Source organism: Xenopus laevis, chromosome 3L (genome assembly GCF_017654675.1).
Source record: "Xenopus laevis strain J_2021 chromosome 3L, Xenopus_laevis_v10.1, whole genome shotgun sequence".
Lineage (NCBI taxonomy): Eukaryota > Metazoa > Chordata > Amphibia > Anura > Pipidae > Xenopus > Xenopus laevis.
Window position 1 is genome coordinate 147,930,437 of NC_054375.1, and position 25,238 is coordinate 147,955,674.

The following is a 25,238-nucleotide window of genomic DNA, read 5'->3' on the forward strand; positions in this document are numbered from 1 at the left end:
ATATTCTGATTATTAATCAGTCTTGCTGTATCGGCTTCTGGTAGATATTATTTGACTTGTGCTGTTTTGATCATTTATGACGATCCCTAAGCAGCCCAGACCACACTGAGCGTGTGCACAGTCTTGGTCTTGCAAAGATGTATAACAAAGTTACAAGATGGTGACCCCCTGTGGCCAACTTTGAAAGCATAAATCATTTGTTTGATTAGGCTTGTGGTACAGTAAGTTCATGTTTTTGTTTAGAATACAAAACACAGCATTTCTAGTCTTATTCTATTTTAGACTTTACTTCCCCATTAAACAGGTTATTGTTATCAGCTGTATAACTAGCAGTTACTGTGCTTCCCAGAAAAAGTAATTTGGGGACCACCAAACTTTGGAAAGGAGATATTTCTTTATATATTATACAAACGGCCCTCTGGGTTCACTATACTTCTGCCTACCCACCAGAAGTAACACAGTTTCTCTATAGAGATGCCCCTGGTTGTTGGGTTTACCTGCTTCACTCCTTTGTAAAAGTCAACCCATCTCCAGCAATGGGCCATCTTCTCCACCCTAAAATGCATCTAATGTTCATTTATCAGCTTTCCGTCTCTTACATTAGAGGCTACCAGTGTCACTGTACTCATCTCATGTACGGTGCAAGGAGGAAGAGGATTAAGGAGCAGTGGTATAATTATAGAGAAAGAAGACCCCAAGGTTGAAAAGGGTCTGTAGCAATAGGGAGCCTGTGAGGAGGATGTCGCAGGTGAACCACAATTTAACACTTTAGAGGAAGCATTTTTGGTGGAATGAAGGGCAGTGCTGGGCTCACAGACAGGAAACATTACTATGTTAGAGCAAAATTCTCCAAAACAGAACTTTGGAGAACCCAGAAAAAACCATAGTTTAGGCAAACTTCTGTGAAACCTGTGAAAATACTGTTATGTTTAACCAACAGCATTAATAAGAAGGGACCAAGGAATAATATTATGAGTCCATTGTTTACATAAGTTGAAGGCGCCATTATAAGACCTCCTACTATCCATTGCAGTCTCCCAGAGCCTTGAGGAAATCAGGCCATAACTTCAACAACTCGTCAGGACTGTAATGATGAACAGTAACAAGTTTGGTAAATCGACACCTATTATATTCTACCCTTTCTCCTATGAACCATTCTCCCCCAGACTTGGAGAGGTGAACCCCCATCCTTTCTAAGCAGATACCTAAAAAGACATCCTCAAATGGAAAAATGGTCATCCCCTTTGCTTCTTTGTAGATCCTTGGTGACAAGTCCCCAGAAAAGACATAGCCTGTGCCAGAACAATAGTAAGGATATAAATTTTTAGAGTACATTTCATATGATATATACCACTTGCTGTCCTTGTTCCTGAAGGGTGCGCCTCTCACTACCAGCCCTGTGAAGAATTCCAGCTTGAGGGGCTTCTCTGGCTGTAGGATCTGTCTTACCAGGAACCAAGGGTTGAAGAACATGTCACCATCCACCTTCATGACATAACTGGCTCGGGGGCAGAGACGACTCACCCACTCTATACCCATCAGTGTTTTGATGGTCAGATTACGGTATGTGTCCAGGAAATCCTGTTGGATGATGTCATGGAATGTAGAACTCTCTTGTTCCACAGATACTTCAGTGTCATTAACAAAGGACCTTCCCAGAAGGAAAATCCTCTTGATGGAGATTCCAGGGACTAAGCTTTCATTGGCCCAAGTCTTCCTCAGGACGTCCCTGATGAGAACATCTTGTGGCATTGAAGGAATGAGCAGCAGTAAGAATGGGGGGTCTCCTCTACATTTTGATGGCTCCTCGATGAGATAAGGGTACAAGGATTCAACAGTTCTGGGATGCACTGTGCTCGGAACCAAATTCATATTGATAGAATGGTAGTGGAATCCCATGAAGGCCATTGTAGCCAAAAAAAGAAATAAACAGAGCTTCAATATTTTCGATTTGATTGTCCATAAACTTTGAGTAATACTTTTGTTCATAGTAGATGTTTCCTGTTAGGCACAAAAACAAAAAAATTATATTATTATTAATTATTATTATTAATCTGCCACTCATGGCAAAATTTGTTTCCTATGGTTTCTCTGGGAAGGGAGTGTGACTGTGGGATAGCAGGTATAGTAGGGAGAGATGGTGTCTATAGTAACAGTGGGATAATAGTCTCTGGGAAGGGAGTGTGACTGTGCGATAGCAGGTATAGTAGGGAGAGATGGTGTCTATAGTAACAGTGGGATAATAGTCTCTGGGAAAGGAGTGTGACTGTGGGATAGCAGGTATAGTAGGGAGAGATGGTGCCTATAGTAACAGTGGGATAATAGTCTCTGGGAAGGGAGTGTGACTGTGGGATAGCAGGTATAGTAGGGAGAGATGGTGCCTATAGTAACAGTTAGATAATAGTCTCTGGGAAGGGAGTGTGACTGTGGGATAGCAGGTATAGTAGGGAGAGATGGTGCCTATAGTAACAGTGGGATAATAGTCTCTGGGAAGGGAGTGTGACTTTGCGATTGCAGGTATAGTAGGGAGAGATGATGCCTATAGTAACAGTGGGATAATACTCTCTGGGAAGGGAGTGTGACTGTGCGATAGCAGGTATAGTAGGGAGAGATGGTGCCTATAGTAACAGTGGATAATAGTCTCTGGGAAGGGAGTGTGACTGTGGGATAGCAGGTATAGTAGGGAGAGATATAGTGTATAGTAGTAAGTGGGTCTCTGGGAAGGGAGTGTGACTGTGGGATAGCAGGTATAGTAGGAGAGATGGTGCCTATAGTAACAGTGGATAATAGTCTCTGGGAAGGGAGTGTGACTGTGGGATAGCAGGTATAGTAGGGAGAGATGGTGCCTATAGTAACAGTGGATAATAGTCTCTGGGAAGGGAGTGGCTGTGGGATAGCAGGTATAGTAGGGAGAGATGGTGCCTATAGTAACAGTGGATAATAGTCTCGGGGAAGGGAGTGTGACTGTGGATATCACATAGTAACAGTGGGGTAGGGAGTAGGAGAGACGGGGGTTGTAGGAGAGACGGTGCCTATAGTAACAGTGGGATAATAGTCTCTGGGAAGGGAGTGTGGCTGTGGGATAGCAGGTATAGTAGGGAGAGATGGTGCCTATAGTAACAGTGGATAATAGTCTCTGGGAACAGAGTGTGACTGTGGGATAGCAGGTATAGTAGGGAGAGATGGTGCCTATAGTAACAGTGGATAATAGTCTCTGGGAAGGGAGTGTGACTGTGGGATAGCAGGTATAGTAGGGAGAGATGGTGCCTATAGTACAGTGGGATAATAGTCTCTGGGAAGGGAGTGTGACTGTGGGATAGCAGGTATAGTAGGGAGAGATGGTGCCTATAGTAACAGTGGATAATAGTCTCTGGGAAGGGAGTGTGACTGTGGGATAGCAGGTATAGTAGGGAGAGATGGTGCCTATAGTAACAGTGGATAATAGTCTCTGGGAAGGGAGTGTGACTGTGGGATAGCAGGTATAGTAGGGAGAGATGGTGCCTATAGTAACAGTGGGATAATAGTCTTTGGGAAGGGAGTGTGACTGTGGGATAGCAGGTATAGTAGGGAGAGATGGTGCCTATAGTAACAGTGGATAATAGTCTCTGGGAAGGAGTGTGACTGTGGGATAGCAGGTATAGTAGGGAGGAGAATTTTATTAAATAAATTAAACAATAACAATAAAATACAATTACATTATCATCAGATCAAAAGCAAGCAATTAATCAATTATACATCAAATTAGAAAATGAACATTCCTCCAAAGCATCATGTTTCCCACAGATTTCTCGGTTTCCTTTGTCTTAATGAAAAGCAGTTCATTCACAATAACTTTTGCAACATGTTCTGCAGGATCCTTTGTCTGTCCAAGAGTCCATTTGCATCTCATGTGCCAGAGATGATACCTTATCACCATTAAAATTATATACAAGGTTTCCCTTTCCACACCATTCTCCCTCCCTGCACCCACCACTCCATAAGCAAATTTAGAATAACTAAGGTCTTTTAGCATTTCAAGATGTAACATTCTCGCCAGCAGACTTCTTACAGCTTTTGATGTATGACACACAATCAGAAAATGCTCCTGTGATTCCTCCTTCCTACAACCCCAGGGACAGTCTCTATTAACAACACTCCGGTACTTAAGGTTCCCCCTCACAAATAACTTCCCATGAAAGGACAGCCAAGCATTATCCCAAAATTTTCTTGGAATTCTCCTACTGTTCAGGTATCCTAAGCTTTCCTCCATTACACTATTTATGCAGTCCTGCAATATTGGGGGGGTGCAGAAGAAAAAATCCAAAACCCTTAAATAAATACTCTTCCTAGACTCTTCCTAGAAAAAGAAAACAGTTCTTGCTTCTCAATATTCCATTTCCTCAAAAGCCTTACTGCCTGGCTCCGAAATGATGGGATGCTCCCTCCTCTCACTCGAACCTCCTTTACCCTGTCTCCAAGCAGCCAGTCCTTGATTAGCGGCGATACCCAGTCCTCGACACTGATTTCCTACAGCAATTTCTTTTCTTGTGTCAAATTCTTAAAATTATATTTCAGGAAAATGACACAAAAAAACCCCACTGGGCATAACATGCCCAACCCACCTTTTTTTCTCTGCAGGAAGGTCACACCCCTTTTTATTGGATTGATCCTGCTCCCCCATAACATCTGGAAGAACAGGCACTGGATCCTGACATACAGAGCCTCTGGCAATAAGAAGATATAGGAAACAAAGAGAAACAGAGGAATGAGATAAGCCTTGATAATGTCGATCCTTTCCCTATAGGTCAGTTTCCATGCCTTCCATCTCTGAACCTTTGCAATGCCAACATCCAATTTTTCTTCCCAATTTACCTGAGCATTGTCACCTCTCCCAAATTTGATACCCAGAATTCTAACCTGCTCTGGGGCTACGGGAAAATTCTCAAGAACAAAACTTGATCTCCCTTCTAAAATCCAAAGAGCTTCTGATTTTCCATGGTTGATTAGTGACCCAGATGCTTCAGAATAACTGTTGATGTGTTCCAATACTAATGACTCCTCCTCTGGACAAGATAGAACCAAAGTCACATCATCCGCATAGGCTACTGACTTAAAAGACTGACCCATGGGAAACGGAACACCCTCCAAACCACAACTCTGCAAACCCCTTAAAAAGGGATCCAGAGCAAAGGTGTAAAGGAGTGGGCTAAGAGGGCATCCCTGTCTCACACCAGCCTGTACTTCAAAGTCTTCACCTGCCAACCATTGATTAAAGGGAAGCTCTTCGCCCCTCCATACAAAACTCTCAACCATTCAATAAACTGACCCGGGATGTGGTAATTTTGCAAAGTAGCCCATAGGTATTCGTGATCGACTCTATCAAAGGCTTTGGCCTGATCTAGTGACAGAAAGTACCTTCCCCATTTATTCTGTTTACACCTTTCCAAAGTCTCCCTGAGAAGTAGAAGTGCACCATAAATGTTGCGTCCCTCCACTGAACAGAACTGAGAAGAAGATAAAAGAAAATCAGCAAACTTTCCCAACCGTGCAGAAAGAATCCTTGCAAGAAGCTTCCTATCGCAATTAAGAAGTGCAATAGGCCTCCAGTTCTCAATGTGTTGCGAATCCTTCCCCTTTGACAACAGAACTAAAGAGGAGTGCTGCATGGAAGAAGGAAGGCTCCCTCTCGTTAAACTTTCATTAAACACCTCCACCAAGATTGGTGCCAACTTCACCTTAAATGTCTTATAGAACTCCGCTGTTAAACCATCTGGCCCAGGAGCCCTCTTCTTCTGTTGTTTGTCAACAATTTGCAAAACCTCCTCCACTGTTATTTCTATCACCAAAGGGGAGAAGTTCAAATCCTCAGTGTTAGGGCCTGGGTTTGCCTCTAGGAAAGCTTGCATCTTTGCCCTATCCAAAGCTCTTTTTCTGAAAAGTTCAGCATAGTATGATCCTATGACTCCCAGAATCCCCTCTTTACTGTTCTGTAACTGACCCTGGGAGTCATACAGACCCTCCACCGACTTTCTCTTCACTGTCTCCTTACAATTTTGATAGGGATCTGGAGAGTTAGACACCCCATAATCCCTTTCCAAAACCAAGGACTTATAGCGGCTATACTGCTGCTGTCTTAACAGATACTTCAGCCGGTTCACTTTTTCCCCCACCTCTCCTTCCGAAACACAGACCTCAAGCTTCCTTCTCAAGGACCAGCATTTTTTTTCTCTTTCCCTCCCTTTCTTAAAAGAGACAGACTTGAAGAATGCTCTAAAAGAATCCTTGGCAGCATCCCACCATTCCAACAGTGAGTCAAAAAAATCTATCTTTGTGACTTCCCTCTGCAATAAACTCTCAAATGACTTCCCCACCTCTGTATCCTCTAGAGAGCCTGACCCCAGTCTCCACAGCCCCCTCCCAAATCTGGGTTTCCCTACAGAACCATAACAAAATGATAGGGCCATATGATCAGAAAATTCTACTATTGTTTCTTTAACGTTAGAAAAAATGTCTCCTTTCTTAACAAAAACAAAATCAATCCTACTGCTTCTCCCACCACAATAATAGGTGTGCCTACCCTCCCTCCCATGGGCTGTAGCAATGTCTATAAGACCTGCCTCTTGCACCAGATTCTTCAGAAACAGGTTCTCATATTTTTTATACCTTCCTGTTCTATCCACTTCTCTCAGAACCTGATTAAAGTCCCCAGCAAGAATCACAGGAACAGAGGTGTATAAGAACTGTTTGATTTCAGTTAATAATTTTCTCCTCTCTGAAGTGAGCTGGGGCCCATATACATTTATCAGCCTCACCAGCGCCCCATCAATCTGCACATCGAGCATTAAGCATCTTCCAAGCTGTATATCCACTACCTTTTTTACCTCAATTTTCCTGCACCCTTTAAAAAGAATACCCACCCCTCCAGCAGGTTCAGTAGCCACTGACCAAAAAGAAAGTCCAATTTTCCAATCCCTTTTAGCTTCCCTTATCTCTTGGACAGATGTCAGTCTTGTCTCTTGCAGAAATATAATGTCTGCAGCTACTGACTCGAGAAAATTAAAAGCCATAAAACGAGTCTTTCTGTTCTTAATGCTGCTACATTCATGTTTAGTAAATATGTATCAAAAGCCATCTTTATGTTTTTTGTTTATAGACCTTTCTGAAACTTTCCCAGCTGATCTTTTTACCTGAATTTTTACACCTGTCTCCTGATTTGCCTTTCCTCCTTCCTCCTCCAACTCACCCTCCTCCAGTGACTCCCACTCTGTCTCCTGAGATTCAAAAGCCTCTTCCCTTTTACTCTTCTTCCTCTTAGAGATTATATCAGAAGAGAGACTTTTCCTTTTCTCATGTGTTTCCTCTTCCCCTATTCTCTCCAATTCTGCCTCTTCTTCCTCTGCCAAATCTCCCCATGATTTCCCTCCTGGCAAAATAAACCTATTTTCAGTTGTGATGGTAATTTCACCTGGGCTCTTATTTTCCTTAACCTTCTTCTTCTTTGAGATATTGGCCACAACTTTCCAATCTTCCCCTCCAGCCCCCTTCTTTTGGGATGTCAGTAACTTTACCTTTTTATTCCCCTTGTCACTCTTCCTTTCATCTTTCTCTGCCTCCTTCCTTCTCACCTCTGTTTGGGGCCCCCTAGCTGTTTCTCTTACCCCTTCTGTTCTCTCCTCCCTCCTTGTCTCAGTCTGTGGCAGGTTCTCCCCTGGCATTGGGGTGCTCATCTCCTGTGCCAAATTGGGACAAGCTCGCTGAATGTTGCGCCAGGCTTCGGGGCATGATCTATAAGCATGGCCTGACTTCATGCACAGGTTACACTTTATTGCTTGGGCACATTCTTTGCTCGGGTGCCCAGTCTCCCCACACAAAGCACATTTCTGTACATTACATTTCATGGCATAATGCCTGTTGGACCCACATTTATAGCATAGTCTGGGCTGACCCACATAGAAGCAGACACCCCTTGTTTTCCCAATGAAAAAAGAATTTGGGAGGTGTCTCTGAACATTGTGCTCTACATGCACATGTTTCACTTGGACTTTATAACCTCCAACCCAGAAACCCTCCTCATCAAACAGTCGCACCAGGGGGGATAAGACAGTGCACTGGAGCCTGAGCCATATGAGGACGTCCTGCTCATGTACCGTCTCATTCTTCATCATTATAGTCACAACTTTAGTTTCAGGTTTGGAGACAGGTATTACCCTAAACCCCTCCCACTCCTTGGCCTCTTTCTTCAGATGATACCTCCTCCAGAATTCCTCCAACCCTTGGGATAATTTAAAACTAACATCAAATTCAATATCTGTGACACTTGTCAGAGCATAAATATCTTGTGGGGTGAAATCCAACAACCGTTTAATTATGTTTCTGGCAACAAACCTGCGCCCCGGGAAATCCTCTCTCTCATTCACCCACTTAATTTTAACTACATTTATTCTCTTATCAATCTGATCATCAGAGTCATCATCCCTCTCACGTGCGAAGAACCTCCTCCCTTCCCAAACATTACCACCAGCAGCCCTCTCACTCCCACCTTGCACATTGCTTTCGCCAGCAGAATAAACACCATTTTTTCCCTCCCCTCCCCCACTCACTTGTATTGCATCAACCACATGCACCTCAGCTGCACCTCTCTCTGCAACTTGCTCCACACTGCCCCCAGCACTCACCGCATTCATTGCACTTACTCCCCCTCCCCCCTCAGCCAAAGCAGCCTCATCACTCGCATGCATTGCATTAATTGCATCCACCTGCACCTCACTGCCCCCAGCACTCACAGCAGTTGCACACACATTATCAGTATTGTTTAAGTTGGTATTAACAAGACTACTTTGAGTTATATCTGCATTACTGCAATATTCTGCATCATTTTTTGAACTCTTTGTTTCTTTAAGCAGTTCAGCAACTTTAAGCAGTCTCTCAGCAGTCACTTTGCCTTCCTGCATCTCCTTAAACCTCTGACGGTTTCCATAAAGCTCCTTCCATGGCTCAATAACATTCAGAATGTCTTTAATATAAGTCTCTGTCTCCTCCAATTCCTTATTTAGGAAAGTCAACTTCTGTATAAACTGGTCTTTTCTCTCTCCTTTCAGTGACTTCACTTCTTTTAGCAGTTTATCAATGTCTCTATTTAAACGGTTTTGTTTCTCCTCCAAACTCCTCAGCTCCTTCAATGCATTGATAATTGTATCATATTGTATCACAGTCTCAGTCACTTTGTGTACATTACTTTCACTTGTTTCTGCCTTCCCCATGGGGGCCATTACCTGCTCAGTCGCCTGGGCCACACAGCTTCCATGCTCCTCACTGGCAGTAGCCATTTCCAGGTCACTCAGGGCACTTTCTGCAACCTCCAGGGCCACATGGCTCCTAGGCTTCTCACTGTCAGCAGCCATCTTGTACCCATCAACCTCTGTTCTCTTCTCCTGGCTTGCCTCTGTTGCAGCTCCGCAGCTCCCTGCAGTCACTACAACACCAGCATCCAGTTCCACAGAGTCAGAGTCACTCTCCATGCCGCTTTGGGAACAGCTTTTAAATGTCTTTTTCTTTCCTTTAATGGAGCAGGAAACATTGCCCTTTGCCGCACGCTCCACGGTCACCTCCATGCCAGTACCAGCAGCCCTCCTGCTGCTGCCCAAACGGGTCTTCACTGTGCGGCTTGTAGGCATAATAACTTTCTTCCCCATGAATTGGGGAAAGGCAGCAAAATTAAGGAAAGGATTCCACAAACTAACCCCCAGACCCAGCCGGGCCTGGGAAAAAGTCACAACTCCTCAGAGCTCTCACAGCACCTCCACTCAGTAGCAGTATCAATTAGAAAATGACCTCTGAGAAGGGGGTGTGGCTGTGGGATAGCAGGTATAGTAGGAGAGATGATGCCTATAGTAACAGTGGATAATAGTCTCTGGGAAGGGAGTGTGACTGTGGGATAGCAGGTATAGTAGGGAGAGATGGTGCCTATAGTAACAGTGGATAATAGTCTCTGGGAAGGGAGTGTGACTGTGGGATAGCAGGTATAGTAGGAGAGATGATGCCTATAGTAACAGTGGGATAATAGTCTCTGGGAAGGGAGTGTGACTGTGGGATAGCAGGTATAGTAGGGAGAGATGGTGCCTATAGTATAAGTGGATAATAGTCTCTGGGAAGGGAGTGTGACTGTGGGATAGCAGGTATAGTAGTGAGAGATGGTGTCTATAGTAACAGTGGATAATAGTCTCTGGGAAGGGAGTATGACTGTGGGATAGCAGGTATAGTAGGGAGAGATGGTGTCTATAGTAACAGTGGATAATAGTCTCTGGGAAGGGAGTGTGACTGTGGGATAGCAGGTATAGTAGGGAGAGATGGTGTCTATAGTAACAGTGGATAATAGTCTCTGGGAAGGGAGTGTGACTGTGGGATAGCAGGTATAGTAGGGAGAGATGGTGCCTATAGTAACAGTGGGATAATAGTCTCTGGGAAGGGAGTGTGACTGTGGGATAGCAGGTATAGTAGGGAGAGATGGTGTCTATAGTAACAGTGGATAATAGTCTCTGGGAAGGGAGTGTGACTGTGGGATAGCAGGTATAGTAGGGAGAGATGGTGCCTATAGTAACAGTGGAATAATAGTCTCTGGGAAGGGAGTGTGACTGTGGGATAGCAGGTATAGTAGGGAGAGATGGTGCCTATAGTAACAGTGGAATAATAGTCTCTGGGAAGGGAGTGTGACTGTGGGATAGCAGGTATAGTAGGGAGAGATGGTGTCTATAGTAACAGTGGATAATAGTCTCTGGGAAGGGAGTGTGACTGTGGGATAGCAGGTATAGTAGGAGAGATGGCGCCTATAGTAACAGTGGATAATAGTCTCTGGGAAGGGAGTGTGACTGTGGGATAGCAGGTATAGTAGGGAGAGATGGTGCCTATAGTAACAGTGGATAATAGTCTCTGGGAAGGGAGTGTGACTGTGGGATAGCAGGTATAGTAGGGAGAGATGGTGTCTATAGTAACAGTGGATAATAGTCTCTGGGAAGGGAGTGTGGCTGTGGGATAGCAGGTATAGTAGGGAGAGATGGTGCCTATAGTAACAGTGGATAATAGTCTCTGGGAAGGGAGTGTGGCTGTGGGATAGCAGGTATAGTAGGGAGAGATGGTGCCTATAGTAACAGTGGATAATAGTCTCTGGGAAGGGAGTGTGACTGTGGGATAGCAGGTATAGTAGGGAGAGATGGTGTCTATAGTAACAGTGGATAATAGTCTCTGGGAAGGGAGTGTGACTGTGGGATAGCAGGTATAGTAGGGAGAGATGGTGCCTATAGTAACAGTGGGATAATAGTCTCTGGGAAGGGAGTGTGACTGTGGGATAGCAGGTATAGTAGGAGAGATGGCGCCTATAGTAACAGTGGATAATAGTCTCTGGGAAGGGAGTGTGACTGTGGGATAGCAGGTATAGTAGGAGAGATGGCGCCTATAGTAACAGTGGATAATAGTCTCTGGGAAGGGAGTGTGACTATGGGATAGCAGGTATAGTAGGGAGAGATGGTGCCTATAGTAACAGTGGATAATAGTCTCTGGGAAGGGAGTGTGGCTGTGGGATAGCAGGTATAGTAGGAGAGATGATGCCTATAGTAACAGTGGATAATAGTCTCTAGGAATGAACTGGAGCTGTGGGATAGCAGTTATAGCTGCCCAGCACTACTATAGGAGTAAAGAAAGTGCACGATGCAGAGAAATGCTGAAAAATGTAGAGAAGAGAGAAAGGAAGGAATTTACAGATGAATTCAGCTGGGTTTTTGCTTTTTGTTTGAAGCTCTAAAGGTTCTTTATCAAGTGTAACTATCAATCATTACCACAGTTTTATACACAGGAAGTGATGTACAGGAAATGGACCCTAAAGGGGTGTGTTCAGAACAGTGAGGTAAAGTTCATTTTAAGAAATCAAGCTTTTCACACATAACAGTCTAATTCAGGAAAAGTAATATTTTTATAGGGGTTGTTCACCTTCCAAACACATTTTCCAGTTCAGTTGTTTTCAGATTGTTCCCCAGAAATAAAGACTATTTTCAATGACTTTTCATTTTTTTTATCTTTTACTGTTTTTCCAAAATCTAAGTGTAAAGTTGAATGTCCCTGTCTGGTGTTTGAGTCTGGCAGCTCAGTAATTCAGGTGCAGACTTTAAGGGCAAGGCCAGACGTAGCATTTATACGTTGCGTTTTTTAGCAGAAACACCAATACGTCAAGAAACTACCAAATCAATAGACTCTATGGGATCTGCAAGTTTGAAACCACACTTTACGTCAATACGCAGCGTATTTTAAATACGGTGTCCAAATTCTCACTAGATAAATGACGCATATACGTTTTTAGGGCCGGTAATGTAATTACGCTGCGTTCTGACGATCATTCCTTCTCCATTTTGCATGTAAATAGTCTTTCATGCGTGTTTATTGTCTGTAATGGGGAGCACTTCTGGTTGCCGGATTTCTGTTCTCTTGTGTTAGACGCTGGTACACTGTATCCCACTATTTTTCTTTTAAGGCATATGGGGTTTAGTTACCTTAAAGATTTGGTCAAACACGTTATAAGTTTAGAAAAGGGTAAGATAAAGAGACTGATTGTAGGAGACAGGAAAGAACTGTGTCCCACGGTCACAAGCAAACTAGTTCGGTCATCAGCATAACTAATGTGAAAGTTTCTATTAAAATATAACTTTTATTATAATCTACCAATAAAACCGCTCCTATAAATACACACCCACTGCCTACCTTGACTGTTGGCAGTGCTGGACTGTGTCCATAAAAACACAAAATTAAAAACTGCAATTTATGAGCAGATTTCAAGCATCTGCCCCTGGCTGGTAATAGCAAATAGTAAAAGTAAGTGCTATATAGCACAGTCGTCCGTCTACGTAGGGACTAGATGGGAGCTAGGTATCCCACAGTCCACCTATGCCAGCCCGACGCGTTTCACCGTGAACAATGGCTTCCCCATAAGTGTTGAGCGTGCGTTTTTGAAAAGTTTAAATAGGCTTTCTGTAACTATCCGGTAAATTTCCATTCATGCGTTTACTGAAGCGCCGTTTCCGGTTTGTCCTGCGCTTTTCTAATTGTTTAATGATTTCAAACTTGCGGAACAGCAGCATACAAGTCCTTTAGGCTTAACATTTGTAAGACGTTATAAGTTAAACAATTTTATTTGTAGCAGAATCGTCTTAGAGCCCAACGCGTTTCGTATTAAAAAATACTTCCTCAGGGGAAATTACCCACAATACACTTCAATGGTATTTATCTAATCGGTGGGTGGTTCCATCAATTGACACAATTAATACATTTAGTACGTTAAAAGATAAATCAATTTATACACATGAACTTCTTATAAATTGCCTTGGTTTAAAACTTAATGAACGTTTGATAATCGATAAATAATACATAAATGAATTAATCGTTTAAAAAGCATTTCAAATCAATTTCAATATTTAGGCCACTTGGTGTGAGTGTTTTTAATTTGTGAATCCAAAAAGTTTCTTCTTTAGATATTCATTTAATTATGTCACTGACACGCCAAAGTGCCTTTTTCTGAACGATCCCCACAAAAGTTAATAGAGAATTATCTGAATTATGGTGACTTTTAAAATGAGCCGATACGCTGTGTGTTAGTCCACCTTTTTTGATATTGTTAATGTGCTCTCATAGGGGCAAATTCACTAAGGCGCGAAGCGCCGAACGCTATCGTTAATTCGCTAGCGTTTGGCATTTTCGCTACTGCGCAAATTCACTAACGAATGCTGGCGTAGTTTCGCTAGTGTTACTTCGCAACCTTACGCTAGGCGAATCTTCGCTAGCGACGAAACTACGCAAATTCACTAACTTGCGCAGTGTACTGAACGCTACCTTTTACGCTAGACTTCCTTCGCCACCTCAGACCTGGCGAAGCGCAATAGAGTAGATAGGGATTGTTTAAAAAAAAGTCAATTTTTTTTCTAAGTCGCTGGCGTGTTTTCTACATGATGGCTGATAGGCTGAAAAAGATCGAAATTTTTTTGGGGCTCCCCTTCCTCCCCCCTACATTTCCTGACTCATGGCAACTTACCTAGACAGTGGGCACATGTGTAGGGCAAAATAAAATTTTTATTTGCTGATTTGAAGGTTTTCTAGGCATTTGTAGTGCAGATACGTGTTCCTCCATTGAAATTTGAATTTCGCGCCGTATGCAAATTAGCCTTCGCTAGCGTAACTTTGCTTTATATAGCGAATCAACGCTAGCGCAACTTCGCAACCTTGCACTACCCCTGTGCGCAACTTCGGATTTTAGTGAATTTGTGGAGCCCTGGCGAAACTATGCCTGGCGAAGTGCGGCGAAGCGCGGCGAAGTTGCGCCTGGCGCAACTTCGCATCTTAGTGAATTTGCCCCTTAGTCTTGTCTTGAGACTCCTGTTTGAACATCTGAGCGCAAGAATACAAGCTGGATATTGATTTTATCCTATGAGTGTGGAATGGCTTTCTCGCCCGCTAAACCCCCTACATATGATGTCCACTGGATTGGAGACCAGTAAGAGGGAACCAGCACACCATTAGGAATGGACACATTGACAAAGTGGCCACATCATGGACTTGTGAGTTTTCTTTTCCTTCTCTCTATATCCTCATCGGATCCAATTCTCCACTCTCACTTGTCCGAAAATGTGAGACTCACGAGTGTCCTCATTATATACTCCATGCTGGCTTTAACCTACATGTTCACGTCTCACTATTTGAATGGAATAATATGGCACTGGGCAGTTTTTATGGACACAAGTGAGGGTATTGTGAGTGAAATGGCGGTGACACACACGAGTGCCTCGGTGCTGGCTCCATGGCGCGCTGAGACGCCGGGAGATGACGTCGGGGACACGTGATACACGCGCTATAGGCATATTGGAGTATAAAGCAGAGCGCCGCAACCACGCCACAGGATACACTGGGGAAGGCATCGTTCCTTGAGCGCAACCGCTTTGAGCAGCGCTGAACAGGAGAAGGGACAGTGCGGCTGTACAGGAGTTTTACCACTGGACACCAGGGACAGTTGGTGGAGGAACGTCTGCCGACTGGATCTCTGCTGGGGTCTCCAATACGCACAGCGTCACCTAACAACAAGAGGTGAGATTGATGGGCGCCATTTGCGCCGTGATTTGCTGCATACAACTAGGTTTGGGAGCGAGTGAGGGCCTGGGAAACTTTGGCTATAACGCCCCCCCCACAAACTTTAAATATATAATTCCTTCCTAGTTGCGGGACATTAAATAAATCCGGACAAAGAGGACGGGAACACGCTCAAGGAGGAAGAGTGCCACGTGGTGAGAGACTTTAACAGTTTATGCACGTGGCTCTGCCATTTATATATATTTTTATACTCTCTGCCTTATGCCATTTCATGAGACTTGACAACAGATATCTGATTAAGGACTTACACCGAGTAACCCTACACTTTTGCTATGATTGTTGATAAGCACATGTGCCTTATTCCCCTATTATAAAATTCCTCTTGGAAACAAAAAGAGCTGGGATTTTATGAGGAACATTATATCCTGGGAACACCTATTAGAGGGCATATTTCAAAAACTACAGCTATCTTGCAGTTCCTCTACCCTTCTTCTCTTTGCGCCCATTCATTTACCAATACTAAGGAGGATCTATTTTATATTCTTATTTATTTATCACATTTCAAAGAGACATGTTTATATTTATCAGTTTATATGCATATATTTTAACACAGCTAAACACAATGGAGGAACAGGCAGGGCAACAGATTATGGAAACACAGGACACAGCAGTATTCTGTATGAATGATATTGATACATTGAATCTTACACGGGAGAACAGAGCGGATGTTCTATTCACAAGTGGAAATTTTGTCCAACATGATGTGGGTACAAAATCTATGCCATTATTGTTTAACAAGATGGAAAAACTCATGATGAGGGAACAGAAAACTTGGTGGGATTTCACCACAATGCAACGATATTTAAATGAAGGAAGAATACCTAGGGGACTAAGAATTAACAAATACCCCTCCTTCTATGTGGATTCACATGACCAGGACTTTATTACATCATGGAATGAGGTTTTAACACAATGTTCAAGGTCTCTTATGGGTTTAATAGTGAGTCGAGAAAAGAGTAAACATGCAGGATTGAAAACAGATTAATTTATTGTAGACAGAGATAAATAGTTTATCTAAGAACAATGATTTTTTACAACGTGATAAGAAATGGAGAACAAAGTTGAATTTAAATGAGAACAATATTATGCAATATAAACAGCAGAAATATAACTGGGATAAATTAGATTTTGATAATGTGTACACCTGACATAAAGATGGATTGTCGCAATCCCCTAAATCTGTAATAAAAACAGAGAACTTTTGGGAATGGGAAAAAGAAATCTAAATCTAAAACTGCACAGGTTGACATGTCTTCTACCCGGGTCTCGTTCTCAGACATGGCTAATACAAGTGATGAGGATTCTGAGCCCAGTTTGAGAGAGAAACCTAGGTTCTTACAGAATGCTAAAAGGAAGAGATTTTTGGAGGGTGGGGAAAAAAACTAGAAGTGCCCAACACTATAAAATGTAATGAGAAAAGTAATATTATAAATGTATCGTCACATGTTTTAACAGCACCCAATAATGATTTTCCACTTTTTTCCACTATTTTAGATTTAAATAAGTTTACTAGGAAACTCACTTTAAAGAGATGTTTTCACCAACACATTGGAGAGCAGCCTAATCCCACAGATGCGGAGACTTTAGCACCTATTGAACACATCAGTGATGAACAGGTAGACACAGAACCGACACATTCTCAAATGATTTCCTTTTCTTCTTTCTTTGAGCACTGAAACACTATAGACACTGATTCAGATAGAATTAGATACACAGATCTTCCCACTAGTTCCTTCTATCCAGCCTCTAATAGAGGACACTATATAGACTTGTTTCAGAAACTTGTGGAACAGGACCTCATTACAGGCCCGGACTGGCAATCTGTGGGTTCTGGCAAATGCCAGAGGGGCTGCTGTACGGCTCCATAGAAATTTACCATATAGTGGGCTGGTAGCGGTCTCTTTGGTCTGTTTGGGCCTCTGTGTACTTGGAATGACAGGGCCTATATAGATTCCCAGTCCAGGCCTGCCTCATTACATTAGACCAAAACATAAAGGTCAGATCCAGAAATAGAAAGAAGTATGACAACCTGAATAGAGCAGAACGTATGGCATTAAAACAGTTAAAGGACAATTTGGATATCATCATTAAGGGTTCAGATAAGGGTGGTTCAGTAGTAATAATGAATCGATTAGATTACTTCAAAGAATGTTCTAGACAATTGGATGATTGTGAAACATATGAACCCCTACCATGTAACCCGACTAGTGAGTATCAAGCATTATTGAAACAAATATTTCACTATGGTGTAATAGCCAAAGTTTTTAGTATAGATCAATTGAAGGACATAGTGGTTGATACTCCAAAGATACCAATTTTTCATATATTACCCAAGGTTCATAAAGGTTTAGAGAACATAAAAGGGAGACCAATTATCTCGGGCATAGATGGACTTAATGAAAAACTGTCTAATATAATTGATATGATGTCACAACCAATTGTCAAAGCCCTACCCTCATACTTAAGAGATACGGGACATTACCTGCAAATAGTACAAAATGTAGAATGGATGGGGAGTTATAGTTGGTTAACGTTGGATGTAACCTCATTATATACCAGTACTGAACATACTATAGCAATTGAGTTTTGGTTGCGATATTCCGATCTATATGATGATACAACACGGGAGTTTATTTTATTAAGTATTGAGTATTTACTTAGCCATAATTAGAACTGCCTTTCCTACGGTCTAGAATGTAAATCGCCAGAGGGATGGCACTCGGAATGCTTTATTTTCAAAAGTCGCCTCACAAGGAAACTTCGGGCGACTTCGGAAAGCTGAAGCAATCTGAGTGCCATCCCGCTGGTGCTTTAGATTCTAACCAGCGTGTAGGCAGTTCGGGAAGATTAGTCGCCCGAAGAAGTGATTTGTCTCCCGAAATAGCAGCGTGTGTCTCTGCCCTTAGACAAAAGTTTGAGCTTGATTTGTAACTTATCATCAGCCTACTGTGTAGCTTTGTAAAACACTAAACGCACAAAGTGCAGGTGAATGGAAAATGAATATAAAGTGAAAGAATTCCATTAATTGTTCAAATGGGCCTTTCAGTATTAAAAAACGTCAGTAATTAAATCACTATGTAATGAAGACTTACAGAAACACAGCCCATGTTAATATACAGAGTTGCTGAGGATACACGTGAAACTGGATTTGGTGCGCTGTATTCCCGAATGGCAATAGCCTAAAAATGAAATAGAAGAGGCCTAGATAGTGTATTAACCTTTATGTACACAGATATTTGTGCGCTCGGACTTACTCACATGGAGTTAGCGATAGTTAGGCAGTTCAGATCCGTGATCGCTCCCGAGTCGGGGTGTATTCTGTCCTCTCTGCTGCGTGCCTGGCGAGGAAAAGCTTCCAATAGTGTAGAGCGGCTTGCGTTTAGGTGCAAGATAGAAAATTTCTGCGCTTACCGGACGAAGAATAATCAAGGCGCGTTCGGTCCTCTGGGGGTAGCGGTCCGATGCAGCAGTCCTTGTGGATGGATTCGCCGGTGCGGTTTGCCGTTCTTACCAAATTCAGCTGGGAGATGAAGTTCGGCAGTAGGCGATGGATCAACCGCTTGTCACTTCCGGAGGGTAGCTCTCAGCCTGTTATCCACGCTTCCGAGTGAGGGGTTTGTCTCCGCTTATTCTTTTTTAGGCATTAACACATTCAGGCACGTTAAGGGGAATGAATGGATATTTTTATTGGAATAAATAATTAAATAAAAACTTTTACAGAGCTTTAGTATCGCCCATAGCCCAACGCGTTTTGTATCCTGGAATACTTCTTCAGGGGCACTATTGTAAGCTTTTCCTCGCCAGGCACGCAGCAGAGAGGACAGAATACACCCCGACTCGGGAGCGATCACGGATCTGAACTGCCTAACTATCGCTAACTCCATGTGAGTAAGTCCGAGCGCACAAATATCTGTGTACATAAAGGTTAATACACTATCTAGGCCTCTTCTATTTCATTTTTAGGCTATTGCCATTTGGGAATACAGCGCACCAAATCCAGTTTCACGTTTATCCACAAGTGGGCCCACACTCTCGGTGCAGCTGTCCCCCCTCCCCCTCCCCGTTCCCAGCTAGCGCGGACTACAACCCCCTGTACCCAATCTCTGCTGAGGATACAGTATCATATTAATGTAACACCCCTATCTAAAGCAAGAAACATGAACAAGTGCTGCATAGACAGTCTACAGGACTACATATCCCAGCATGCCTCAGAGCTGAGGACCTGGCTGGGGCTTTAATCCACCAATGATAAGAAAGGGCGCAAAAGGTTTTGAGGACCACACTGCTGGACTATAAAAAAGGGAGAGAAGTGTGTGCCTGCAGGGGGAAAAACTGCTGACTGCTGCCTACCTGCTCTGCGTGGGAGAGCTGCCGGAGGGGAGAGACATCTGCAGGGATCCTGCCCCAGGGGAAGCTGCTACTGGGAGAAGCTGACCCTGCTATCCCAGTCCTAGACTAGCACCTGTAAAAGAGCTATCAGTGCTAGCCAGAAAGGGAGCAGGGGGAAACGGCCTGCAGTTGGTGGGAGAGTCCTAGGCTGACATGCTGCAAAGAGGCCCAGGTGATTTCAGCTGCTAGAGAACAGAGCTGCCTGCATCCCATCTGAGGTCTGTTACTAAAGGTGATACAGAGTTTGGAGCACAGACTGTGAGTAACCTGCAACACCACACACTATTGGGGAACTGTGTATTATCAAACAATAGGAGCTCATCCATCTGTTGCTGAACTATACACTCTGCCAAGTCATTTCTCACCTGGGAGGAAAGTGTTTCTTCACTAAGTTTATAGAGTTATACTGCTAACCGACAGAGGAAAGGATCGGTGCTATTGGCCAATAAGCTAAACTCAATAAGGGCCCCAACGTGCACAAATCATCTGGGACTGTGACAGGGAAATTAAGTTACAACATTTAGCACATATATTTTCTGCATACTTTGTATTAGCAATTTAAATGGTGTCATTGTTGGTTGGTGTATTGTTATACATATAGATCTTGCTTTAATATTTTAAATCATAGTCGGATCCCTGCTGATTATTTGTTACGCTTAAGAAAAGGGATATCACTGTTTATCATTATTGTGGTCCGTTCAATGGGGTGTCACTGAGCGTGCTGGAGTTACCCATATATATATTAGTCTCACTCAAGGGTGTGCTACATTAATACTAATCACCAACTGCAGCAAACCCCCAGTATCAATGTACTTAACTGCCATACTGAGCACTATCCCCCCATATATACTGAAACAAACGATCAGCTGCAGCAATAAACCCAACATAAACATACAGAGTAGCAGTAACATTAGAACATAATAATCATGTGCCGCATTATAGTCAGTACCAGTATAAAACTACAGTACCATAGTACTGACCAACTGCAGCAGTGCAACTATTACTGATATACTGAACTGTTGTGCCTTAGTAATGATCCTCTGTAGTCATTTACCAACCTGCACAGCAGCGTAACTACCATACTGCAGACCTTACCCAGATCTCCCTCTCCAGTCCCTCTTCTTCCCTAAAGGGGAGGTGTTCACCTTTAAATTAACTGTTAGTATGATATAGAGATTTGTAGTCTGAGACAATTTGCAATTGGTTTTCATTTTTTTATTATTTGTGGTTTTTGAGTTATTTAGCTTTTTATTCAGCAGCTCTCCAGTCTGCAATTGTAGCAATCTGGTTGCTAGGGTCCACATTACCCTAGCAACCATGCACTGATTTGAATAAGAGGCTGGAATATAAATACGAGAGGGACTGAATTGCAAGATGAGTAATAAAAGTAGCAATAACAATAAATTTGTAGCCTTACAGAGCATTTGTTTTTTTTAGATAGGGTCAGCGACCCCCATTTGAGAGCAACATTCCAAATGCTGTTCTTTAGATCTCCTGTAGGGTTCCTGCCTAACAAGAGGTAGTTGAAAACAGGGCCGGAACTAGGGGTCGGCAGAGTAGGCAAAGCCAGGCACGTAACTTCTCTGGCTCCTACCCCCTAGTCTGGTCCCCTCTCTCCTGTCTGGACTTTCCGCACCTGCTCGCTCCTGTCGACTTGCGCCAATTCGCGCGTGCGTACCCACTTCAATTCACGCATGTGCACCAGCATCTGTACATGCAAGCGTCTATTTGCGCATGCATGTCCCACTTCGGCACCATGGCCGGCCAGGTTGCCTAGGGTGCCTGCCTGGGTCTGGCTCTGGATGAAAATATCCTGTTTTAATATGGATCGGGGGCATAGTCACCCCGTGTCTAAACCTGATCGCTAACTTTGTTTGCGCCAATTTCCCTCCTGACTCCTGCACTTTGCATTCAAAGTTAGCATCATTCCCCCTCCGTTATGGCGCCGCAATACTAAATGCACGTGCACTAATTGATCCTGCTCACAAAGGAGTAGATGGATATTTTGCGCATGCATCTACTACGAATCCCATTAACTGCGCATTTGCGCAGTCTTGGTCTTGGACAAGGAGCAAAGCTATAGGGGTATTTTGTTTCTCTATCCAACAGTTTTCCGGAAAGCAAAGATTTATATCTGATAAATGGCTTCAGCACCATAAGTGAATGAGACGGACTATCAGAGAGGATTGAGGTATGCCCTTCCATAGACATGGTATTGTATTTGGACTTTCCTTAGACGTAGAGAAGCACACACATTATTAATGGCCAGCAGAGGCCATGTGAATTTGTGCACAAGCGTTTGTAATTTTCGCCCCTTATATGAGTTTGCCGCCGTCATTTTCAAATTGGCGCGTCACTTCCGCCTTGTGCTCCGTCATTAATGCGCATGCGCCTCCTTCGTGACCCACATTGTGACAACATCATTTACATGTATTGAGTACACTGGGTTAGACAGATAAAAAAAAATACAGGATGTAGTTTAAAGTCAAAATAAAATGAGTCTTTTGCTTTATGCCTTAGTACAGACCTAAGTCAGACAGACCCGATCCTTTGCTGCCTTTTGTAAAGCTCCCCTCTTCAGCTCCTGCGCTCGCTCACTGACAGACTGTAAATTAAAACCAGAGCGAGCGCAGGAGCTTCCAAACTTCCCCTAGTTTCCTGGCAAAGGGGAAACTGCATCAGCTATTGGAGCTCTGGAACAACAGGAACAAGACAGACTGGACTTCGCACCCCCCAGGAGTCATCAAATAAATAGATTGTTAGCTACATACCCATTAATTCCTACATAGGATCATATACTTAATTTTGAGCTAAAGTTCTCACACTGTTACTATATATTGTTTAAAAGAAATGTTAAGAACTTATTCTTATTATTATGTACGAAACTGCATAATGGAAACGAACTTTATTATGTGATAAAATATTAAATAAAAACACGTTAAAAAAAACCTACAATAAATAAATAATGAGGATCAATTGACAAGTTGTTTAGAAATGACCATTTCTGTCCAATCTTTACATTTTGCCCAGCATCACATAAAACCCACAGCTATTACTCACCAAGTGTATCCGTTCCCATGTTGGAAAGTTTGGGTGTGTGCTGGCTAAAACCTGCAGCAGATCACATTTAACATTTCCCATTTTTTTTTATAAGCTTTTGATGTTATTTTACCTGTTTTTATGTGTGTTTTTTATTTTTAATCATAAGATTGTAAGCTTAATTTTTGGGGAGGTAGGAACCAAAATATGTATTAATACAAATGTATTTTTTTGTTAATGGTTTCTACTTTATTGTAGTTAAACCTGCCTTTGGGCGCTAGGGCTGCTGGGAAAGACTCCCATATTTATGTAACTTTCCAAATGCTGTTCTTTAGATCTCCTGTAGGGTTTCTGCCTGACAAGAGGTAGTTGAAAAAAGGGCCGGAACTAGGGGTCGGCTGAGTAGGCATCATTCGCCCTCCGTTATGGGGCCACAATACTAAATGCACGTGCACTAATTGATCCTGCTCACAAAGGAGTAGATGGATATTTTGCGCATGCATCTACTACGAATCCCATTAACTGCGCATTTGCGCAGTCTTGGTCTTGGACAAGGAGCAAAGCTATAGGGGTATTTTTTCTCTCTATCCAACAGTTTTCCGGAAAGCAAAGATTTACATCTGATAAATGGCTTCAGCACCATACATTAATGAGACGGACTATCAGAGAGGATTGAGGTATGCCCTTCCATAGACATGGTATTGTATTTGGACTTCCCTTAGACTTAAAGAAGCACACACATTATTAATGGCCAGCAGAGGCCATGTGATGTGGTCAGCACCGATTTTGGGGCTGCTGCCGCCTGAGGCAGCAGCCCAGGTACAGCCCCCCTTCTCCCGCTTCGCACTTAAAAATCAGCATCGGAGCAAGTCAAAAGGGGGCAGCATCGCAAGTGCATTGAGCACAATTGTGCTCTTTGCACTAGCAGAGCCAAATTTCCAGGTTAAAACCCAGAAATTTGACTCTTAAAGTTGCAAGAGGCAGCTTTTTGCCGCCCCTTGCAACTGGCCGCTCGCTGCCGCCTGAGGCAAGAATCTCACCTCGCCTCATGGCAGGAGTGGTCCTGGATGTGGTACTTTCTAAATACCTTAGAGATAGAGGGAACACCTACCATCAGAGTTGCAGGTGATCCTGGGCCCTGTGCTACCTTGAGATGGCTTTCCCATTGTCACTCAGAGTAGGACTGGGGTAGGGTAGGACTGGGGTAGGGTAGGACTGGGGTAGGGAAGGACTGGGGGACAGTTGTGTAGGACTGGGGTAGGGAAGGGTAGGACTGGGGTAGGGTAGGACTGGGGTAGGGAAGGGTAGGACTGGGGTAGGGAAGGGTAGGACTGGAGTAGGGTAGGACTGGGGTAGGGCAGGACTGGGGTAAGGTGGGGTAGGGTAGGACTGGTGTAGGGTAGGACAGGGGTAGGGTAGGACTGGGGTTGGGTAGGACAGGGGTAAGGTAGGACTAGGATAGGGTAGGGTGGGTAGTTCCATACCCCCAGGCCACTGATCTCCATCCCCCGACATGCTGAAGGTAGGTTTAATTTACGTGTGCTCAAGGGGGGTGGGGCATGGCGTGGCCCTGCACCCACCAGTTCAAGCCTGTTGTCATCAGCAGTTTAAGCATCAGATCTGATCAAGGGGGAGGCAGCTGCTTCCCTTGTGCAGACAGTATAATTGCATGCAATAAAAGACCTGAAATTCCAGCTCTTCTAGCCTGTGGCCTATGACCAACTTCAAAGGTACACCAAATATTAAAGAGGTGTTTCACCTTTAACTTCAATTTTTCTTTTTTTATAGTTTTTGAATTATTTGCTTCCTTCTTTCGACTCTTTCCAACTTTCAAATGGGGTTAAAAAAAGATAGAAAGAACCCCTCCTCCTCCAGTGCTGAAATTCCCCAATGTTACTATATAAGGTACCACCCTTGATTAAAATAAATGCCACTCCCAACTTAACCTCGATACTGGCGTTAACCAGATTTTATATTAAAGTGCTAGTGCATTTGATATTAATAAATATATGAATATCTAAGTGGAGAACATTTGGTAGTACCTTACAAAGCTATGCACATTAAAGTGCTAGGTATGATAAATTATAATCAGTTGATTATTAAGTTCAGACAATTAATAGTTTTTAAAGTTCAATGCTATTGATTAATTCAATTCATACGTTTTCCAGTAAATCAGTTAATTCCTTAATATATTATGAATTATTAAAGTGCAGTGCTAATAAATAAATTGTCCCACATGATAGTGATTTAATAAATAGTAAAATTCATTGTGACCAGTTAAGGATAAATTAATTCCATTGGACTCAGTTCAACTGAAAATATTAAGAAAAGGAAAAAGAGAAGGTGGAGTTGTCCCAAAAACTTCTGCCTATATCATTACTAATCCTGGGACACCAGAAAGATGGAGAAAGGCAGGGTAACCAAGACTGTGGTCTCAATTTTAACTTGCCCTAACTTATGAAGAACTGGCCTAACCTCAAAAACCACAAATCAATGGTCCCTTAGGAATCCCAGTGCGGGACTGGAATAGAAGAGGGAGAAGGAGATTGAACCGGATGCCAATTTGAACCTCAGCCGACCCTGCCTGACCAATTTCGTGTTAATTAGAAGGCTTTTAAGCTAAAATATCTTAAAAAACAATTCACACAGCAGAT

At 43.1% G+C, this 25,238-nt stretch overlaps 1 protein-coding gene across 3 annotated transcripts in view; it reads right to left on the minus strand.

Annotated features, from left to right (window-relative positions):
• Nucleotides 1-268: 268 nt before the first annotated feature.
• LOC108710367 (beta-1,3-galactosyltransferase 2) overlaps nt 269-25,238 on the minus strand; it is a 44,418-nt gene continuing 19,448 nt past the window's right edge. For 2 of the 3 annotated variants that reach the window (XM_041587240.1, XM_041587241.1), the window contains exon 2: nt 269-2,001. In XM_041587240.1, the coding sequence (XP_041443174.1) occupies nt 1,021-1,989 (969 nt within the window). In that variant the 5' untranslated portion in view covers nt 1,990-2,001 and the 3' untranslated portion in view covers nt 269-1,020. Of the gene's footprint in view, nt 2,002-22,605; nt 23,272-25,238 lie in introns of those variants that run through there. The other variant, XM_041587239.1, reaches the window with a different exon arrangement.